The 20,094-nt window shown below is 42.8% G+C and overlaps 1 protein-coding gene across 1 annotated transcript in view; it reads left to right on the top strand.

Annotated features, from left to right (window-relative positions):
* tnr (tenascin R (restrictin, janusin)) overlaps positions 1-19,526 on the top strand; it is a 325,579-nt gene extending 306,053 nt beyond the window's left edge. The window contains exons 29-31 of the mRNA XM_079529713.1: positions 14,093-14,254; positions 16,309-16,472; positions 18,923-19,526. Coding sequence (XP_079385839.1) covers positions 14,093-14,254; positions 16,309-16,472; positions 18,923-19,042 — 446 coding nt within the window. The 3' untranslated portion in view covers positions 19,043-19,526. The remainder of the gene's footprint in view (positions 1-14,092; positions 14,255-16,308; positions 16,473-18,922) is intronic.
* The last annotated feature ends 568 nt before the right edge of the window (positions 19,527-20,094 follow it).

Genomic DNA, 20,094 nt, shown 5'->3' with positions numbered 1-20,094 from the left:
TGCGTATTATTCGCGTATTATTCGCGTATTATTCACATATTATATGCATATTATACACGTATTCTTCACGTATTATTATTACGTATTATTACGTATTATTACATATTATACGCGTATTTGCGTATTATTTCCATATTATACACGTATTCGCATATTATACGCGTATTTGCGTATTATTTCCATATTATACACGTATTCGCATATTATACGCGTATTTGTGTATTATTTGCGTATTATACGCGTATTCATATAGTGAATGGGAAATCGTGTGGCAAAGTGAGTGGAAACGTGATTTTAACGTCGCTTAACATCGTCTAATGCAACCAGATAGGACTTTTCTGTGTGGATGTATGGGCTGTCAAGGCCAGAAAGTAGTGTTTTGCCACTCAGTAGGCGTTCCCGCATAACTTCCCAGGTATGGGAAGTTATGCGGGAACGCATAACACATAACTTTCATCCCCTCTATAGGGGATGAAAAAATAGCGCATTGACAAGCCCGACGTGTCGATTTACACAGAGTTTTGAGCTTGTGGATCTGCTACTTGTGATGTTTCTATGTCAGTGGTTCCCAAACTATTAAATGTCAAGGACCCCCAAATCGACACTCATATGCCCGCGGACCCCCATTAGAAAATATATGCCAAGGACCCCCACAAGAGAAGATTTTCCGTTGATTCTCAACCATTTTCATTTCAAGGACCACCAGTTTGACATGCATTAGTCTACGGACCCCCATTAAATGGCATCTCAGAGTTACAGTCCCACAAGGGTCCATTTGGTTCCAAACTATCATTTAGCTGGGGGCCCCCTGGAACTACCCCAAGGACCCCTGGGGTAGTTCCCACTTTGGGAACCACTGTTCTATGTGACACTGTAGTGTGATCATGTATAGGCTGTTAATTTACGAAAACACAAAACGTTTGAATGTTGGAGATAAGAGGTGTCCGCCGCAGAAACCTGTCCAAATATTTTCTTTTTTGAGGGGCACTAGCCTCCTACAGTATATTCAGCTATTAGTGTAGATTTCCATCCTACACAAACATTAAATTCCCATTGACAATGAATGGAGAATTTTACGTCAGTGTCTGAGCAAATAAGCATAGTGTCTATTTTACGTCTTGATGATGTACAATGATAAGAACGCCCATCACTTCACACAGGTGTGATTTTTTGTATCATACATACTACAACATTTCAAAATAGTGAAACATCTGTATTCTGTACACAAGCTTGAAGATCATCTGTTTTCACTACTATTGTGCAACACTCGCTTGCAGAATGAACTACAGTACATTCTCTGTTATATATCGCACATACTGTACATGTTGAATGTATTGTTTTTGTTTTTACTTACAGTGCATCACATTTAAATGTGCTAAATAAAGTGATTTGATGAGAGAGAGAGAGAGAGAGAGAGAGAGAGAGAGAGAGAGAGAGAGAGCGAGAGAGCGAGAGAGAGAGAGAGAGAGAGAGAGAGAGAGCAAGCAAGCAAGAGTGAGCAAGCTTTCTTGCTCCTTTTAGAAGTGGGCTGATGAATAAATGTGTTCTTTGATTTTGAAACTGAAGCATTGTGTTTTAGCTTTTCTGAGGCTATTACATCAATTGGACTAATTGTACATTCATGGTCAGTGCAGTGGCTTCATCTTCACGCTGTGTAATACTAATAGTTGGTCAAAATCAGCCTTCCCAAACCACCGCTGCCTACGGGATGAACACTACTGGTTTTGGTAGCGACCCCATGGATTCAGCTTGATCCACCCTAACTAAAATACCTGGTTGGATGTACAGCGGTATGGCCTCTAGGAGTTGCTAGCGGGGCACATTAAAATGGTATGATTCAGTGTAAACCTGCAAAAAATTTATGAGCTGAATTATGAGGATTCAGTCGGATAGGTTTGCCATTGGTGTGTGTGTGTGTGTGTGTGTGTGTGTGTGTGTGTGTGTGTGTGTGTGTGTGTGTGTGTGTGTGTGTGTGTGTGTGTGTGTGTGTGTGTGTGTGTGTGTTTCTTGAGCTATATGATTCAACACTTGTGAATGAACAAGAGAGAGAGAGTGAGATTCTTTGTCAAATGTTAATGCTGAAAAAAAATCACAAAATGTCACTTGAATAGAGCAACACATTTCCCGTGATTAAAGTGTGTCACCTCAATTTTAGACTTGTGCAATATACCAACGCTTGCCTGACCCTCAAGACAAAAGAGCAGCTATTTGCCAGTGTCTGTGCAAACAAACTGCAGAAGGTCAGCTCTCTTTGTTCATCTCATCTCTCATCACTTGATGTCAAAAAGTCTAATTAATTAGTTTAGTGGATTCTCACAAAGCTCATCTCTCCTTGAAATGACTTGGTACTAATTGTCTTAAGACAAAAACAATAGAACAGACGCACCCAGCCGACATTTTCTTTCTATTTTCCCTTATGTTCTTTTTTCCAAGGTCTTTTATGTCATGGTTTGTGCTTTGGATAATTAGAATTAAATATTGCCTACATTTTTTCATTCAGCAAATCTCAACTCTGGGAAAATGGCTTTTGAACTTTTTTTTCTGGCATTTTTAAGCCTTTTTTTGATAGTGATAGTGGAGAGAGAGATAGAGTAGAGGAATGCCATACAGCAACTGGTCCGGCCAGCCAGGAATCGAACCAGGGACCCGCTGATCAGGGTATTTTGTCCCCATGTGTTATCCCCCTAACAACATGGCTATTGGGACACTCCCTTCTATAGATAGATAGATAGAATACTTTATTGGCAGTTTAAGAAAATTACAGAAAATGACATCATTTTAAAAAACGCCAAATGGACTTAGACACAAAAAAGCCTTCGCTTGTTTCCATTGTGGTCCACTTTGTAACATGAAACTATATACACTGTCTTATATAGTTAGAATCCCAGAGCAGTTTGCAAGAATTGAGATATAAACATTATTGCTCTCTCAGTCTAATGCAGTGATTGTCAGTGAACTGTTCCATTTCAAGGAAGGGCCCACAGACATCCATTTGATAAAATGTTGTATGTCTTGGACCCCAATCTACACATCTATCTGTAAAAGCCCCAGTGCTTATTTAACTCTGAGAGTGTACAAATGGAACCATTTGTACACTCTCAGAGTTATGTTGCAGGCACAATTGGACCGCTGGTGGTCCAGATGTTGAGAACGGTCTATTATTGGTTTGAGAATGTTGCAGTGAGTTTGTTTATTTTTCCTTACGCTAGCCTTTTGACCAATAAGTTGTACCAACTCCGCTGCTGTGTTGAACCTCCCAACCCTTGTGCTGATGATAAATATTTAGATTAGAAGCTTGTTTCAGTTGATAAAGACTTTCATACTGTGCCATTCTCTTGCTCCAGTGCTGCTGAAACAACACAAAATACATGCAGAAAAATGCAGGAAAACTCTCTGCGCCTATAGGTCTCCATTATCAGAGTCACGCACCTCATAGCGCAGAGGAATTTAATATGTTCTTCTTTATTCATTCATGTATTCTCTTCTAAAAAGCCACATCCCAAAGCCACGGCACACTATTCTTCATGAAAATCTACCCCTTGGCTTAACTCATAGCCTGTGTGGGAATCAAGTCCTGTGAGAATGATCCCTCTATCATGGCACTCGAGGACAGAAGGACCGCTAAATAGAATTTTGAGCCTGTGCATTTTCACGCTGTAGGGGATTACATTACCTTATTCTGAGATGCACTTATTCCCCTCGCTCCTCTCCTTTTTTTCCCTCTTCATACTGTACGTCCATAAAAGCTTGGCTTAATGTCACCTCAGGCTGTGTCAAATCAAGTGCTCCCTGCCTGTCTGCTGCCATGCCATGATGCCACCAGCCGTCCAAGCTCTGCTACTGGATTACACAACAGCAGCAGTGGTGGAAAGCAATTTAGTACATTTACTTAAGTACTTATACCTAAGTATAATTTTGATTTTTGATTTTGATTTTATTTTTTACTTTACTGGAGTATTTCCAATTTCCAATAATTCTACTCCACTACATCTCAGATCCAAATTTATTTGAAAACTTTAGTTACTAGTTACTTTTGTAGATTTTACCCCCATTACCCACTTCAACCCTATTTCGGCCATTTGAAAATAGCTGATCTACAAGCTCACAATGCGCCGTAATGTGACGCTTTATGAGCTTTTAGATCCGCTATTTTCGAAAGATCTTTTTTGTAAAGTTTTTATCCCACGCCACAGTTTTGTAACCCATTTTTTCACCCAGTGTCAATTGCCTACAGTATGTAATCCTGGGCGCTACACTCCCTCCCGCCAACGTGGGGAGAGCATTGGACTGACTTCATGCTTCCTTCAGTGCATGAGGAGTCCAAGCTGCTTCTTATCTTTTCATGTGATTTTTCTGATTTCACCGTTTCCCCAGTTGGACGTAGCACGTGGAAGGTACACGTTATTCCAACCAGTTCATTTCCCCTCCATCTATTTATTTTATTTGGAAAAAGCAGTACAATAACAGCATTTCTATGCATACATAGGACACAAGTGCAGTTCCCAGGATTTTTTTTCACCCCTCTTCCCTCCCTCCCCCCTCCAAGTGACTCCATCTCCAGTGTCTCTGTAACATCCTTGCTTTCTTCAGGACTACATATGGCATCAAGTCAACACTTAACAGGGGCAAAGGGCAATATCATCAGTACATTTCAGAAGGAGAAAAAGAAGAAAGAGTGTCCATCAGGACTTTTGCTTAGTAACTAGTAACTAAGTATTTCTACATTGAGGTATTTTACTGAAGTAACAGATCAGATGTGAGTAGTTTGTCCACCACTGAACATCCTGTTAGCGCTGTATAGCAATGCTCAGCCTGCTGCAGCAGCAGCTGCACCGAGCCGGCCCCATGCTCAGCCTGCTGCAGCAGCAGCTGCACCGAGCCGGCCCAATGCTCAGCCTGCTGCAGCAGCAGCTGCACCGAGCCGGCCCAATGCTCAGCCTGCTGCAGCAGCAGCTGCACCGAGCCGGCCCAATGCTCAGCCTGCTGCAGCAGCAGCTGCACCGAGCCGGCCCGCTGCACACAGATGTCCATTACTACAGTTCTGCCCAGTGAACTGGTTGACCATTTGGACAGTTTTACTTACAAATCTGTGAAGTCTTGGGTCAACAAAGGATGAGCAATCACCTTTTCATCCTATTTCAAATATACTGTAACCCTTGTTCTTGGAGAAACATATGTGAGCTACAGAGCTTTGACATAACCACACATATGGTGTAATGCCCTCTTACATTAAAAAGTCATCAGACCTTTCTACCCATTCACGGTCTGTGATGTAAACCTTTATGCACGACTGTTTATGGGCGACTGTGGCTCAGGAGGTAGAGCAGGTCGTCCAATGATCCATGGGTCGGCGGTTCGAATCCCGGCTCCTCCTGTCTACATGTCGAAGTGTCCTTGGGCAAGACACTGAACCCCACATCGCTCCCGGTGTGCTGGTTGGTACCTTGCATGGCTTCCGCTGCAATCGGTGTATGAATGTGTGTGTGAATGGGTGAATGTAATGCACAATCTATGTAAAGCGCCTTGGATAAAGGCGCTATATAAATGCACCATTTACCATTTACCATTCACGGTCTGTGATGTAAACCTTTATGCACAGGACACACTGGCTGTGGATAACGTAATGGGTTTTGCACAGTTGTTATGACGAACAATGTTAAAAGTATTAAATAGTTTGTTCAAATTGATTTGAAACATTCTAATGGCAGTCTACTCTAATGACAGTCTACTGCGCGAGTCCCCCTGCACTCACAGCATGGTGATTAATGATGTCTCACATCTTAACACCTCTCCTGTGGAGGCGGCTGTAAGATAACCACCCATGCTCTCCATATTGTCATTGTGTATAATGTGCATTAACATCGCTGTGCATTTAAAAGCCCCATGAAATGGCTATAGCAGCAGCAGCATGCCATTTGATTGTGCATCTTTAAGTGTTTTATAGGGAATTAGAGTGTTGGACTTGTCTCACGTATTGTCACCATGGATGGGATGAAACACATGCGCCTTAACGCCAGGGCTCCATCGGACGCGTTGCGTCTCCGTTGCGTGCGTCAAAAAACGCACCGGTTCAATTTTAATGCACGCGTTAATGTCACGCACCGCGGGCAGTGGAGCCACCCTTCATTGATTAAAAAGGGAACATTCCCTGACGGTGACGGAGACGCGACGCTGACGCGCCTGGTGGAGCCCCAGTGTAAGGCTCGTATTGGGTCGTCTTGTCAACTTAAAATAAGCTAGATAGATTCAAACATTGATTTAGATTGTATGGGGTGTTTTACATTTTGACGTACAATATGTGACAGCCCTTATTTCTAGATTAATCCGTGTCACCTTTGCATGTAGGACCACATTCTAGCACATACATTGATACTGTACGCACGCACGCACGCACGCACGCACGCACGCACGCACGCACGCACGCACGCACACACGGTAACTTACAGGAGGGGTGAACAGTTTTCACATTATGTTTGGACATAATAAAAAAAAATTAATAATAACAGGAAATAACTAGAAAAAGTGCCCTTCTGGGCACAGGTCTCCACCAGGAGGATAGGACTGTGTGAGATGTTTGGCAAAATGTTTAGTAGTAATATAAACATGTTTGCCTTGTATGGCAATTGGATGATTTGAGGCATTTTGTTCCAATCAACCTGTTTTGCAAAAATCAACCTGTTGGTGGCGCTATAACAGGCCAATGTGAAAAGAGTGGGATATATTCCTCAGCCTAGTAAGAAAATGTGTGAAAGATTTCACGTAAATTGCATGCTGTGTTCATGATTTGAGGCTTTTGTTCAAAACGGGGCAATCTTGCAAACTGTGAAAGGCAATTATAGCCAATTAGGGTGGAATATGAAATATTGTGAGATTTTTGGACAGAATCTGGAGGAGTAATATCCAAAAATGTGTTTTACAAAAGTCGGCCTCCTGGTGGCGCTATGAAAGGCAGATGCGGAAAATGCAGGTCAAAGGTTTGTCCTTGGCCTCTAGGGAGTGTGCATGCAACGTTTCACGCAGATCGGTGCAGTTTTAGGTAACAAATGTGAAAAGCTTCCTCATGGTGGCGCTATAACAGGCCGTTCTGGAAAATGCGGGGCAGAGGTTCATCGTTGGCATCTAGGGAGTGTGTGTGCAAAGTTTGGCATCGACCGGGTTAACGGTGCCGGAGATTAGCTGGTAACGGACAGACGGAAGGACACACGGACGGACACACACACACACACACGGACGGACACACACACGGACGGAGTGCAAAACATACTCTCTCACCATGCCTTCGGCCTGGTGGAGACAATAATGATCTTCATATTTTTTGTAGCAAAAAGGTCATTGCACAAACTGTAGTACAGATGGTCAGGTCAGGTTTTATACAGTGTCAACATGTTTGACCTTCATTGTCCTTCTGTGCGGGCCGGACAGCTGTTCTGACCCCAGAGAAACATTTAGCTAATCACCGCCACTGCTGTGCACTGAACAGCAATCCATTCAGTTGCATGGAGCCATAAACACTGATATTAAATCCATTCACTGCGAAAGGAACAGGCCCTTAACTGGCCAGCAGTAAAGAATATGGAAATTAAGCTGTCATTATTACTGTATCGTTTTTAAAGTATCTGTTTTTATTACTGCTGGAGGACAATCCATTCTCCCTGCTGCCTGCTGACCTTTCCTTATAGTATGTGCAGAACACAAAGTTAGCTTGATGATGTGATGAAGTTAAAGAAAGAAATGACTGAGGACAATATGTGACCGACCATTATCCTGTTCTTTGTTGGTCGGACCACAGCACCAGGCCCTATACACGTACCACAGCACCAGGCCCTATACACGTACCACAGCACCAGGACCACAGCACCAGGCCCTATACACGTACCACAGCACCAGGACCACAGCACCAGGCCCTATACACGTACCACAGCACCAGGACCACAGCACCAGGCCCTATACACGTACCACAGCACCAGGCCCTATACACGTACCACAGCACCAGGCCCTATACACGTACCACAGCACCAGGCCCTATACACGTACCACAGCACCAGGCCCTATACACGTACCACAGCACCAGGACCACAGCACCAGGCCCTATACACGTACCACAGCACCAGGCCCTATACACGTACCACAGCACCAGGCCCTATACACGTACCACAGCACCAGGACCACAGCACCAGGCCCTATACACGTACCACAGCACCAGGACCACAGCACCAGGCCCTATACACGTACCACAGCACCAGGACCACAGCACCAGGCCCTATACACGTAACTGTCTGTCTGACTGATTCACAGAGTGACTGAAGTTCCACCATTGTTCAGCCAGTTGGCCTAACAATGAAACTAGCAAATTGCAAAGCAATGATTCTGCCAGGCTATGGGTTGCGGACCCTCCAGGCCACGGTATGTTAGCCTGGCTAATAACCCAGACTGAATCAGCCGTTGGCAAAGAAAAAATTGCCTGCCGGCGGATTACGGTCTGGAGAGGCTCAATTGTACGCCCATTTCCTACACCAGAGAACTGGTCTGGCCAATCGGGACACGGTATGCAATATGGGCGGGCTTTGGTACAGTGACGTTCAATGCTTGAGACCTTTGACTGACAGTAGCTCTGACCAATTGCGTCAAAGAGAAAATGTTTGAACCCGCCCCCCGGGAAACAAGATCCATACACAGCATCTCCAGACTCAAATACCACACGACAGTGTGATTTGAGTCTGGCTTATTAGCCAGGCTAACGGTATGTAGTCTATTGTAAAAAAATGACATTTGTCATGATTTGACACCAGAGCTAGTTTTTCTTTCCCTCTGTCCTCGCCTCTATATATAGGTTGTATTATATACCCTGAAAACTCAAGGAGCATAATGTCATGCGGCTTACAAGCTGCTGCTGGGGACTTTTAATTGTTTCTAATTATTACCTTTGATCATGCATGTTCAGATATGATTATATAAAACGCTCTTGCCAACATAACACAACCCACTCCAAGACAGGGAACATATTTTATATTCCAGAAAGGAAGATCTGCTCAAAATGTTAATTTGACTCAGTTTTATATCACCATTATCTGTGGCAATCACATCAGCACATTGTTCAATGTGTTTTATCTGTTGGATCTCTTTCAGTCTTCATTTCATTCTTCAAGCGAGTAATTTCAGTCCAGGGTCTTAGCGAACTCATCACTTATATATTATTCAATCACTCTTGGGTGTTTATTTTAGTCTTCATTTTGGTGATAGAATATGAGTTCTGTAAGACCCGAACAGGAATCACGAATGAAATGCAAACAACTGAAACATCCAACAGATAAAGGACATTGAAGTCCAATGCGCTGATGTGATTGCCTCATCCGATTCGTCAGAACATTAGCTTTGATGTAGTCTCGCAGACCGTAAACAGACAATTAGATCTGATGTCTACGTCATATTCACACCAGAAAGCTTTGCTGTGATTAAAACGAATTCTGCTGCGTATTGTCTTCGTTTGGCAGATGTGAAGCCTCATTCGAATCCTAATGCGCATCAAAGAAAGAACCGCATTCTACTTTGCCAAAAAACGGGGGTTTCGCTTCGCTTCCAACCGCACTTGATTTCGATTCGGTGCAGGTGTGAATGCAATCCGCAGAAAATAAAGGAAATGAAGCAAACTATGTAGCGGATGAATTATGAGGAAACACAGTTGGAGACGGAGAAGGCATATTTTACGCAGCGCAAAGATATCCCATTACCGTGGATAGACGTGGTCGATTGAGGAGACTGAAGACTGAAGCCCTCATGAAATATGAGGAAACACATAAAAACACTACAGTGTAGCCTACAGAATATTCTGTCTGTCTGTCTGTCTGTCTGTCTGTCTGTCTGTCTGTCTGTCTGTCTGTCTGTCTGTCTGTCTGTCTGTCTGTCTGTCTGTCTGTCTGTCTGTCTGTCTGTCTGTCTGTCTGTCTGTCTGTCTGTCTGTCTGTCTGTCTGTCTGTCTGTCTGTGCATAAATGGCGTGCGGTCCCTGTCACTGTGTGGGGAGTAGCCTAGGGACTTTCTTTATCTCGATAAACTTGTAAACGTTGGAGGTCGGATTCATTTTGCACTGCTGTCTGCGCTCAGTGCGCTCAGCGCAGTGTTGTTTTTGGCAGCAAATTTTGATTTTAGTTTTAGTCATGGTCTCTTAAATAGTTTTCATTTAGTTTTAGTCACATTTTAGTCACCTGGAATGTTTTAGTGTTAGTCTAGTTTTAGTCGACTAAATCTACAGTTGATTTTGTCGAACAAAATGTGTTTTGGCGGGCCTTGATACTGACTGTTTTTTTTCACTTGCTGAAAATAGCAGATTTACAAGCCCACAACGCGTCGCAGCGCGATGTGTTATTTTCAACATGCAACCAATTGTAAAATGACTTATACTGGATCTCTTGTCCACTATAGTCCCTTCCTAACATTTTAGTCTAGTTTTTATTTGTTGACGAAATCATCAGTATATTTAGTCTTAGTTTTAGTCATCATAGCTTAGTTTTCATGTAGTTTCCATTTAGTTTTCGTTAGTGGAAAAAGGTAAGCAAACGCAGCAAATTAAATATGCAAGAATGAAGCAACTTCTCCGCCCATTCGCATCGACTCTACCGAAGTATAGGTGTGAATATGACCTAAGACACAAACTATTCCAAATCTGTTAAGGGCCGTCTCTAATATAAAAGTGACAGACATATGACGTGACCTGACACTGAACGCCTTAGACCGCGGTCATGGACTTCCGTTACAGTCCAGCCAATCAGAAGCTTACTTGAGTTTGTCTCTTGCAAAACCTGTGCATGCTGACTTGATTCTATAACCCTCTCCCGATGGAATTGAAGATGTAAGATAGTGGATCTGACCATGTGAGACTTGAAAATGAAGAACAGGGGGCACCAATTCAAGGCCAACATGCATATGTTGGGACAGGATTATAGGCGGATTCAGGGTACATGTGTTTTTGTGTCGATTTCTCCTTTAATTAAGTATAAAGTAATGAGTTATGATATAGTTTTTGTAACGACTATTTAAGGCGCCTCTTGTGGACACTACAGTATATAAGACACTTCTAACACCGAAGAAAGGTTTATGTTGGTGCTGCCTGTGCCCATTGAATAAAGTACCTAAAGGACTTTTCCTTTTATGGTAATTCCTTTGAATATGCTACGTTTTGACCTACCGGTATTCTTGTTTTTATTTGACTCATTATTTCAGCATAGTGTAGGGCTGACTTTAAAATATTTCGGTGAAATCATGTTGGCAGTATAACAAGAAAGAGAGCAATATTGTGTTCAAATGCATTTTTAATCAGCGCTACTACAGAGCAGTCCGATCAAATGCAAATGGCAAAGGAGAAGATGAATACAAACCGGATTATAAAAAAGGGGGAACAAAAATACTGATAAATCGCAGACGAGCCGATGGAATTATGCTCTGAGCAAATTGGACTTTGTCTCAGTGTTTAACAAAATGTTATTACAGCAATTGGTTTTCCCTTGTCACCCTCGGGGCCTCTGCTTTGTAACGCCGCCTTTATCATCTTTCCATTGACACATTACAACAGGCCCACATGTTTGCCTCTCTAACCTCAGCTTCTTATCAGCACAGACTTCAAGGTTGTTGGTTTTTTTAGGTAGTTTTTCTTCTATTTTTCTGGTTTTTAACTAGCACCCGTTTATACGTGCTTCATCTATAATTCCACCATGTGGTGTTTCTGCTGAAAGGTTGAGTAAGGGAACAGATTTTAGTGCCAGTGGGCACGTGTTGCTGCTGTCGTAATCTGGAACTGATAGTGAACCCAGCTCCAATCTCTCAGGCCGGCGTGGTGGGCCTTATCGCCCCACTCTGTGTCTGGGTTTAAGCCATTTAGAACTGAGATCAGATTCTAAAAATGTCTTCTACATCCTGACAGTTTTCTGAAAAAGCTATGTTTCTATGTCAGTCGTTCTTCGATTTTTCAAAAAAATTGTAGATCTGCTATTTTTCAATAGCTAAAGCATAGCATAATGCTAGCACCAAAAGGGGTTCCCGCCCAAAATGGGTTAAGCCATTTAGAACTGAGACCAGATTCTATAAATGTCTTCTAAACAGTTTTCTGAAAAACGTTTGTTTCAGCAGACGCCGATCTGATAATATGTTGTTCCAGAAGCAAATATTTGAGTTAAAAATGTTGACTGTGAAAGAATATATATATTCAAAATGTGCGCACATCATCACGATCTTTAAAAAAATAGAAGATCTACAAGCTTGTAGCATGTAGATCTGCTATTTTTCAACAGCGAAAGTTTCAATTAATGGTTGTAAAAGTGGTAAAAAGCTATAAGGTGACACAGATGCGTCTCCAGGTCTAGATGGTTTAACTGGACCCAAATAGGCCTCATGTCTGCTACCTTGGAGATAGGGAGCAAAGCAATATATCTCGCAACGCTTGTGAGATAATATGTGTAGAGGACAGGGAAACACGGTCCTCCATGCTTGATAATGTCAATCACTCGATATCAAATGTATTTCCATCGGCGTGTCTGAAAATATCTCTTTTATTGTACCATATTTCGTTGCCTTCAGGCAGAAATATTGTATCGCCATATTTCAACTGGTTGTGTTTTTTTTTCTTAAATTAATGCCCTACCTCGAAGAGTGTTGCACAACAGTAGTGAAAATAGAAGATCTTCAAGCTCACAACGTGTCGCCTCACGATTTTTTAAAGTAGAAGTAGTAGAAATGGGAAGTCTTGTCTGTGAGTTTTGTAAATTCTTCCTGAAAAGTAACAGTTTTGGACATACATGGTCAGGTGTCGTGTGCACTGTCAATTACGATTGTCAGCTTGCACTGAAATTTGCTTTGCGTCCATGACGTCACCGTTCAAGACATAGACATAGACAAGACATAGACGTACATTACAAAATGGTAGACATTACAGGACAAAAATCACAGAAACAATCAGGAAACGAGAACATATCGCGATTTTGGTTTAGAAGCAAGACAGACTGATGTACAAATGAGTTCTTTAGTCTGTTTTTCTTAAATGTCATATTATATGTCAATTAACATGTCATACACATTCATGCAGGTCATGGCAGCATGCACAGAACCACAGCTTTGTGTCTCTGCCACCTTGGAGTGATCAGAACCACAGCTTTGTGTCTCTGCCACCTTGGAGTGATCAGAACCACAGCTTTGTGTCTCTGCCACCTTGGAGTGATCAGAACCACAGCTTTGTGTCTCTGCTACCTTGGAGTGATCAGAACCACAGCTTTGTGTCTCTGCTACCTTGGAGTGATCAGAACCACAGCTTTGTGTCTCTGCTACCTTGGAGTGATCAGAACCACAGCTTTGTGTCTCTGCTACCTTGGAGTGATCAGAACCACAGCTTTGTGTCTCTTCCACCTTGGAGTGATCAGAACCACAGCTTTGTGTCTCTGCCACCTTGGAGTGATCAGAACCACAGCTTTGTGTCTCTGCCACCTTGGAGTGATCAGAACCACAGCTTTGTGTCTCTGCTACCTTGGAGTGATCATGATAAAAACTAACCGTTTAGTTTTGCATCACTTCTCTCCAGGCAGTGCTGATTTTGTCGACTAAAACTAAGATGAAAAATGTTCGTCGACTACCTTTTTTCACTGACGAAAACTAAATGGAAACTAAATTAAAACTAACCTACGATGACTAAAACCAAGACTAAATATACTGACAATTTTTATCAACAAATAAAAACTAGACTAAAATGTTAGGAAGGGACTAGTGGACAAGAGATCAAGTATAAGTCATTTTCCACTCGTTTGCATGCTGAAAATAGCAGATCTATACTACAAGCACACAACGCGTCAACGCGTTGTGAGCTTGTACATCTGCTATTTTCAGCAAGTGTAAAATTAGGCCTATTGACGGCATCAAGGCCCGCCAAAATACATTTTAGTCAACTAAATCAACTGTAGATTGATTTAGTCGACTAAAATCTTATGATATTTAGTCGACACTAAAACATTCCGGGTGACTAAAATGTGACTAAAACTGAATTAAAACCATTCAAGAGACCATGACTAAAACTAAATTCTAAATTTGCTGTAAAAAACAACACTGTCTCCATGCAGGCTTGGACAACATTCAGAAGATTGCTGCCCAGGGACGGTATGAACTGAGGATCGACATGAAGGACGGACAGGAGTCGGTCTACGCTAATTACGACAAGTTCTCCCTCGGGGATGCCAGGAACCTCTACAAGCTGAGGATAGGAGAGTACAACGGCACCGCTGGTAGGTGTTTGGCAAGTGTGTGTGGAGCTTTACATTCTGGCTCTGCAGATTGTAATTAAGCCCTTTGCATTGCAGATATGCAGAATTCTAAAGCACAGTCTTAGAGTATGTAGGCTCTCAAACATTTTCATGTAGGCCACCCAAATCGATTTGTATTTGGCCCCATTTGAAAATATTCTGTGCCAGGGACTCCCGTAAGAGAAGATTTCTCTGGAATCTCCGGACGTATCAACATAACGTGCAACACGTTGTGAGCTTATTGATCAGCTATTTCTGAATAGCCCCCCCCCCCCCCCCCCCCCCCCCCCCCCAAGATAGCTTAAGTGTTTTCAACAGTTACTCTCTGGAGACCCCACTCTCAAGGATCCCCTGGCTTGGGGGTCCCCACACCCCACTTTGAGAAACAGTGAATTTAGAGGACTGCAGGTACGCATCCAAAGCCTATTTGGACATTCTTGCATCTGATGTGCCGGGTACACGAGGACGTCGCGGGCTGTTCCCCGCCTAAGTTTGCGAACGATATAAAACTTTACTGCGTCTACATTGCGGTTATGTTAATTATGTACGACGTCCACTCGAGACCGGTAAACTGCTTCGTTTTCAAGATAAAGATGCAGTACACATGGCTGGCCTGTAGATGGCCACAAAAAAAAGAAAAAGCTTATTCTAAAGGCTATATGAAAGCGTTGGTATTTCACACAGGTGTTGCCAAATAACTAATTATCTTGATCAGATGCGCATATGCGTCATATCAATTTAATGAGCAGAGCAGTGCTGCTTCTCTCTCTGAGTCTGCACACACTGACTGACCAGCTAAAGTGTATGCCTACTAAACCATAATATATGACAAACCTTGGATTAATTCTTCTGAAAACAGCAGCAAGCACAAAGTAAGTGTGTGAGAGAGAGAGAGAGAGAGAGAGAGAGAGAGAGAGAGAGAGAGAGAGAGTGTGAGAGAGAGAGAGAGAGAGAGAGCGAGAGAGAGCGCGCCCCTTCTATTTTTTAACACGCAGCATCTCTCTCTCTCTCTCTCTCTCTCTCTCTCTGTGACTGTGACTGCGTCTGACACAGACGCGGTCAATAATATATAGCATAAATAATAGGCCAAATATAACACTTTCCCTCTATCTGTGATCAGCTCCTCAGACACAACTCCTCTCTCGTGCATGCCTGCTCAATCTCAGCAACGGTTTGCATGCGTGCGGGCTGCAGATCGGCTATTTTTGGATAAGTCTTTTGACAATTAAATACATTGTGTATGTTGTTCTTATTCACTTGGTACCATGGGTTCAAGTGAAAACACCCACCCCTTCCTCTCGTCTGCCATATGCTTTCTTCCTGTAAATGTTGTCCTCTCATATCCTTCCTCATCCTTTCTCCTCTTCCTCTTTCCCTCTGCGTCCTCTAACTGCTCCAGCCCCTCATGACTTAAAACGGCTTTCTCCCTCATCGATACTCTGCCTTCGCTTCCCCTCCTTCTGCTTCTGCTGCACTCCATTCTGTCTGTCAGGAGAGCCATTATGTCTGGACCTCCATGTGAGAGAGAGGAGGAGGAATTCTAAGCAGCATAAGGGGATACCCTTATGCTGCTTAGAATTCCTCCTCCTCTGTCTCTGTCTCTCTCTCTCTCTCCTCTCTTATATCGCCCGAGTCTGTTAGTCCCCTTCAAGGCCCCCCCACATCGTATTCCTCAGTCTAGTTGCCAAGCCATATGTCAGTGTTTCTTTGCATCCACTACATCATTGATTCTCAACATTTCAGTGTGATATGCCTTGCTTAGGCCGTGGACGTAAATTAGGCCTACATTTTACAACATTTTCATCTCTGGCACCCCAATCCACAGTACACTTTAACGCCGGAGTCACGCACCCGTTAAGGCACTGTTTCCCAAACAGTGGGACACATTTGTATGGGTCCCTTTGTTTTTGGTTTCCTACATTTTCCTACAATGTGGCTTTGCGCCACATTGTGAGCTTGTATCTTGATCTGCTACTTTCCCCCTGGCTTAGAAACACTACTGTATCTCGTATTCTTGTGTTCTTGTCTTCTCCCAGGCGACTCTCTGAGCTACCACCAGGGACGGCCGTTCTCCACAAAGGACAGAGACAATGACATCGCCGTCACTAACTGTGCCCTGTCTTACAAAGGGGCCTGGTGGTACAAGAACTGCCACCGGGCCAACCTCAACGGCAAATACGGAGAGTCCAGACACAGCCAGGTCAGTCACTGCATGGGCTTGACCAGTTTGCTTAGTAGGAAGTCAGTTGATTGATACATCGAACAAATTGTTAAAACGTCACACATGAATCCAGGGAGCTCAGAATGACATGTTTTGCTACAGTACATGTTTCTTCATCTGTATGGAACACCTCAAGCATACTGTTCATGCATTTGATAGACAAACAGTTTCCATATTTTGTGTGTATGCATGTGTGTGCGCACCTGCATGCACATGTGTTTGAATTTCTGGACATCGAACCAGTTGATTGGAGACAAAATGGATGGTTCATGAGGTTAGTGCATGTAAGGGCTGCTGAATGGTGAGGTTAAGCATGCATCTGTTACATTAGGCTGAGGGTTAGGCTGGTTATGGTCGGATAACGTTAGTGTTAGGGGCTATGGAATGGAATGAATGTGACATGGAATGTTTTTATTTTATGTTAATTGTCTTTTATTGTTTCTATTGTCACAGGCTACTGCAAAAAATGCATTTAGCTGTAACGTGGAAAAAGCCTGTTAATGAACTGTGTGCATGGGCTGTGTGATTGCAATGAACTGCCAAGACCTTGCAACACCATGCATTGCAGACACTGTTCCTCTTTCGGCACCTTCAAGCATCCTTTTGATGACATGAAACAGAACTAGACAGTCCTAAAAAAACCAGACATACAGGCAAACAAAAGGGAATTGTACGCAGCAGAATAATCAGTGTTAATTGAACGTTTTGTGTAAAGCTGCACATGAAACCAGTGGTGTGATTGTGGTGGTTTGGAGTGTAAGGCTGTGTTGTTGTGTTCACAATCACATTGTCTTCAAAAATGAGCAGAGTTGAGGTTGAATTGAGCCTAGTCATGTTTAGCCCTGATGCTGTAGGTTTATTTGTGTAGTACATTTCATACACAAAGTCAATTAATCAAAGGCATACATAAAGCATAGAGAAAAAAGGAAATTTGTAAGCTGACATTTTTTTGTTCTTAGCAAAAGGCAGTACTGAACAAAAAAAGGATTTAAGTCAGTGTTGGCACACGCTTCAAGACCACAAGACCTCTTGTTCCAACTATGTGTGGCAAAATAACTAGACGCTGCCTCATCATGTTCTATTTTAACTCTGGGAACTGTTTGTAGACCCGACTCCCGCATGACCTGAGATTCATGTAAGAGCAAAGTCAGAAATGTTTTTTGGTGATCACCAATTAGGCTTTGTTGAAAATCAGTTGTATGACTTGAAAGGAAACAATTCCATCCATGGTATGAAAACATTCCCTTTCTTCGAAGGTGGGAGTGTGAGCACTTTTTCTTTCTCTCTTGTATAAAAAGCCCTGCAGATATTTCCAATCAGTGCCCCTGCAGTTTATTATGGAACCACAAGGTTTACTTCTAGGTTCAAGCTCTCTACTACAAAATGTATTCTATCTAGTTTGAGAATGTATTTGATTAAAACATATAATTTAATTTGAATCCCCCTTTTTTTTAACCCTGGCTGCAGCAATGTTTGAAATGGTGTTGTAATTGCTCCTATGTCTGTGAACAAAGTAACTCAATTTCAACCTCACAACTTGATGTTTGGGTGGAAACGGTCAAATATCCCTGTCACAGGTTGTCATGATACTGGTCATTGTGTCTTATGGTACTGCTCATTGTGTCTATATGGTACTGGTCATTGTGACTATAAGGCACTGGTTATTGTGTCTCCATAATATCATGGTCAGTATCATGGTCAATATGTCAGTATATCATGGTCAATATCATGTCGGTATCATGGTCAGTATCATGGTCAATATCATGTCGGTATCATGGTCAGTATCATGTCAGTATTGTAGTCTGAATCATGTCAGTATCATCGTGTCACAGCCCTGTCACGGGGATGTCAGGCCCCCTCACAGCACTGTGTGACAGGGATGTCAGGCCCTGTCACATCAGGCCCCTCTCACAGCACTGTGTGACAGGGATGTCAGGCCCTGTCACATCAGGCCCCTCTCACAGCACTGTGTGACAGGGATGTCAGGCCCTGTCACATCAGGCCCCTCTCACAGCACTGTGTGACAGGGATGCCAGGCCCTGCCAGGTATAGATAGCTAAAGGTATATGGCCACTTAAAGGTATATTCAGTGATTTCACTTAATTCAAATATCACTTATTTTTTGGATAATCCTCCCTACTATAAAGGGTGCTGACCATATAAGGAGTTCCTCCCTGTCCCCAGTGAGCCCCTGGGGTCAAAAAACCCTAGTTTCAGTTTGGGCTTTGGGTGGCAAAGCCTTCATCCAATCAGGATGAGAGGGGCCTTCATCCAATCATGATCGAGTGGGGCGGGCCTTGGTGCACGTGCTGTTGGTCTGTTGTACTTCCCCCACTGTAGAGCGTGCATGTGCACATCTTGTTACCGGGGCGGACCAGGTTTTTTTCCAAATCACTGAATGCTCCTTTAACCCTCTGTTTCTGTCGCAGGGCATCAACTGGTACCACTGGAAGGGCCATGAGTTCTCCATTCCCTTCGTGGAGATGAAGATGAGACCGTACAACTACCGCAGCATCAGCAGCAAGAGGAGGAGGTCTGCCCCCGTATAAACAACCCCCCTCCTCCCTCCACTCCGTCCAGCCCAGGGTCATGGATACAAATGGAGTTCGGACAATGTTTAGCACCCGACTTCTGACATGTTCTGTGCCGTTGTTGTTTTACTTTGAAAGCAAAGCCAAGCATGTAACGTGCTTTTTTTAACGACTTGACTCCGCCAAGGCTTGACATACAGTAAAGTATCTAGACTCAAGGGGAGATTGTTAGAGTAAGCTTCGAATAGTATGTACAGTATATATGTTCTATTACCACACATTATATTACTTATATACTACCAACATTTAACAGCTGTCAGATCTCTCTATACTGTATGCGATCATAAAAGGCACCAAAATGGCAGCCAGGGTGAAAACATGGCCGAACTCTGTATATTTATGCCTCTGCTCCTGTCCAGCTTTAGCTATCTTTCCTTGCTGTACTTCTAAGCCAGATAATAGAAGACACTATATGTAATTTATGAAATACTTTCAATGACAGTTGACCATATTCGCATAGCGACCATTGCTCTCACGGCGAAAATGGCAGATGTGTGAATATAGTCAATTATTCTTTTTTGCTGTAAAAGAGAAAAGGCAAACCAAGAAGCTTTTTTTTGCAATTTGCAGTTTGCCTTTTTTCTGGATTTTGAAGGGATGTGCTCGAAGTGGCTGTCACTGTCAGAGCTAGCATTGTTTTACCCGTTAAAGAAATAAGAACACTTTTAACAAAAAGAAAAATGGGGAAAAAATATATATAAGCCCTAAACACTCAACTGTAAGATATCTCTATTTTTATAACTGATATTGTGGCAAAAGTCCATCTATTTCATATGATTTGATGCCTTGTTTATGAGACACATTAAGTTAACGGAAACATGAATAAATTCATGACGAATAGTCACACGGGACACACTAGAGATCGTAAAGTGCTGCATTCGCCATTCAGCTTTTGCAACGTCCAAACGACAGCGCAGAGCAGTGGACTGTCTTCTACAGTATACGTTTATTTATTTTTCATCTTTGAGCCTACATAATATAAGACACAGCGGTGTGAAAATAATGATCAA

Source organism: Electrona antarctica (genome assembly GCF_951216825.1).
Source record: "Electrona antarctica genome assembly, chromosome: 19".
NCBI lineage: Eukaryota > Metazoa > Chordata > Actinopteri > Myctophiformes > Myctophidae > Electrona > Electrona antarctica.
The sequence above is the reverse complement of the archived record's forward strand: the minus strand, read 5'-3'. Positions and strand labels throughout refer to the sequence as shown.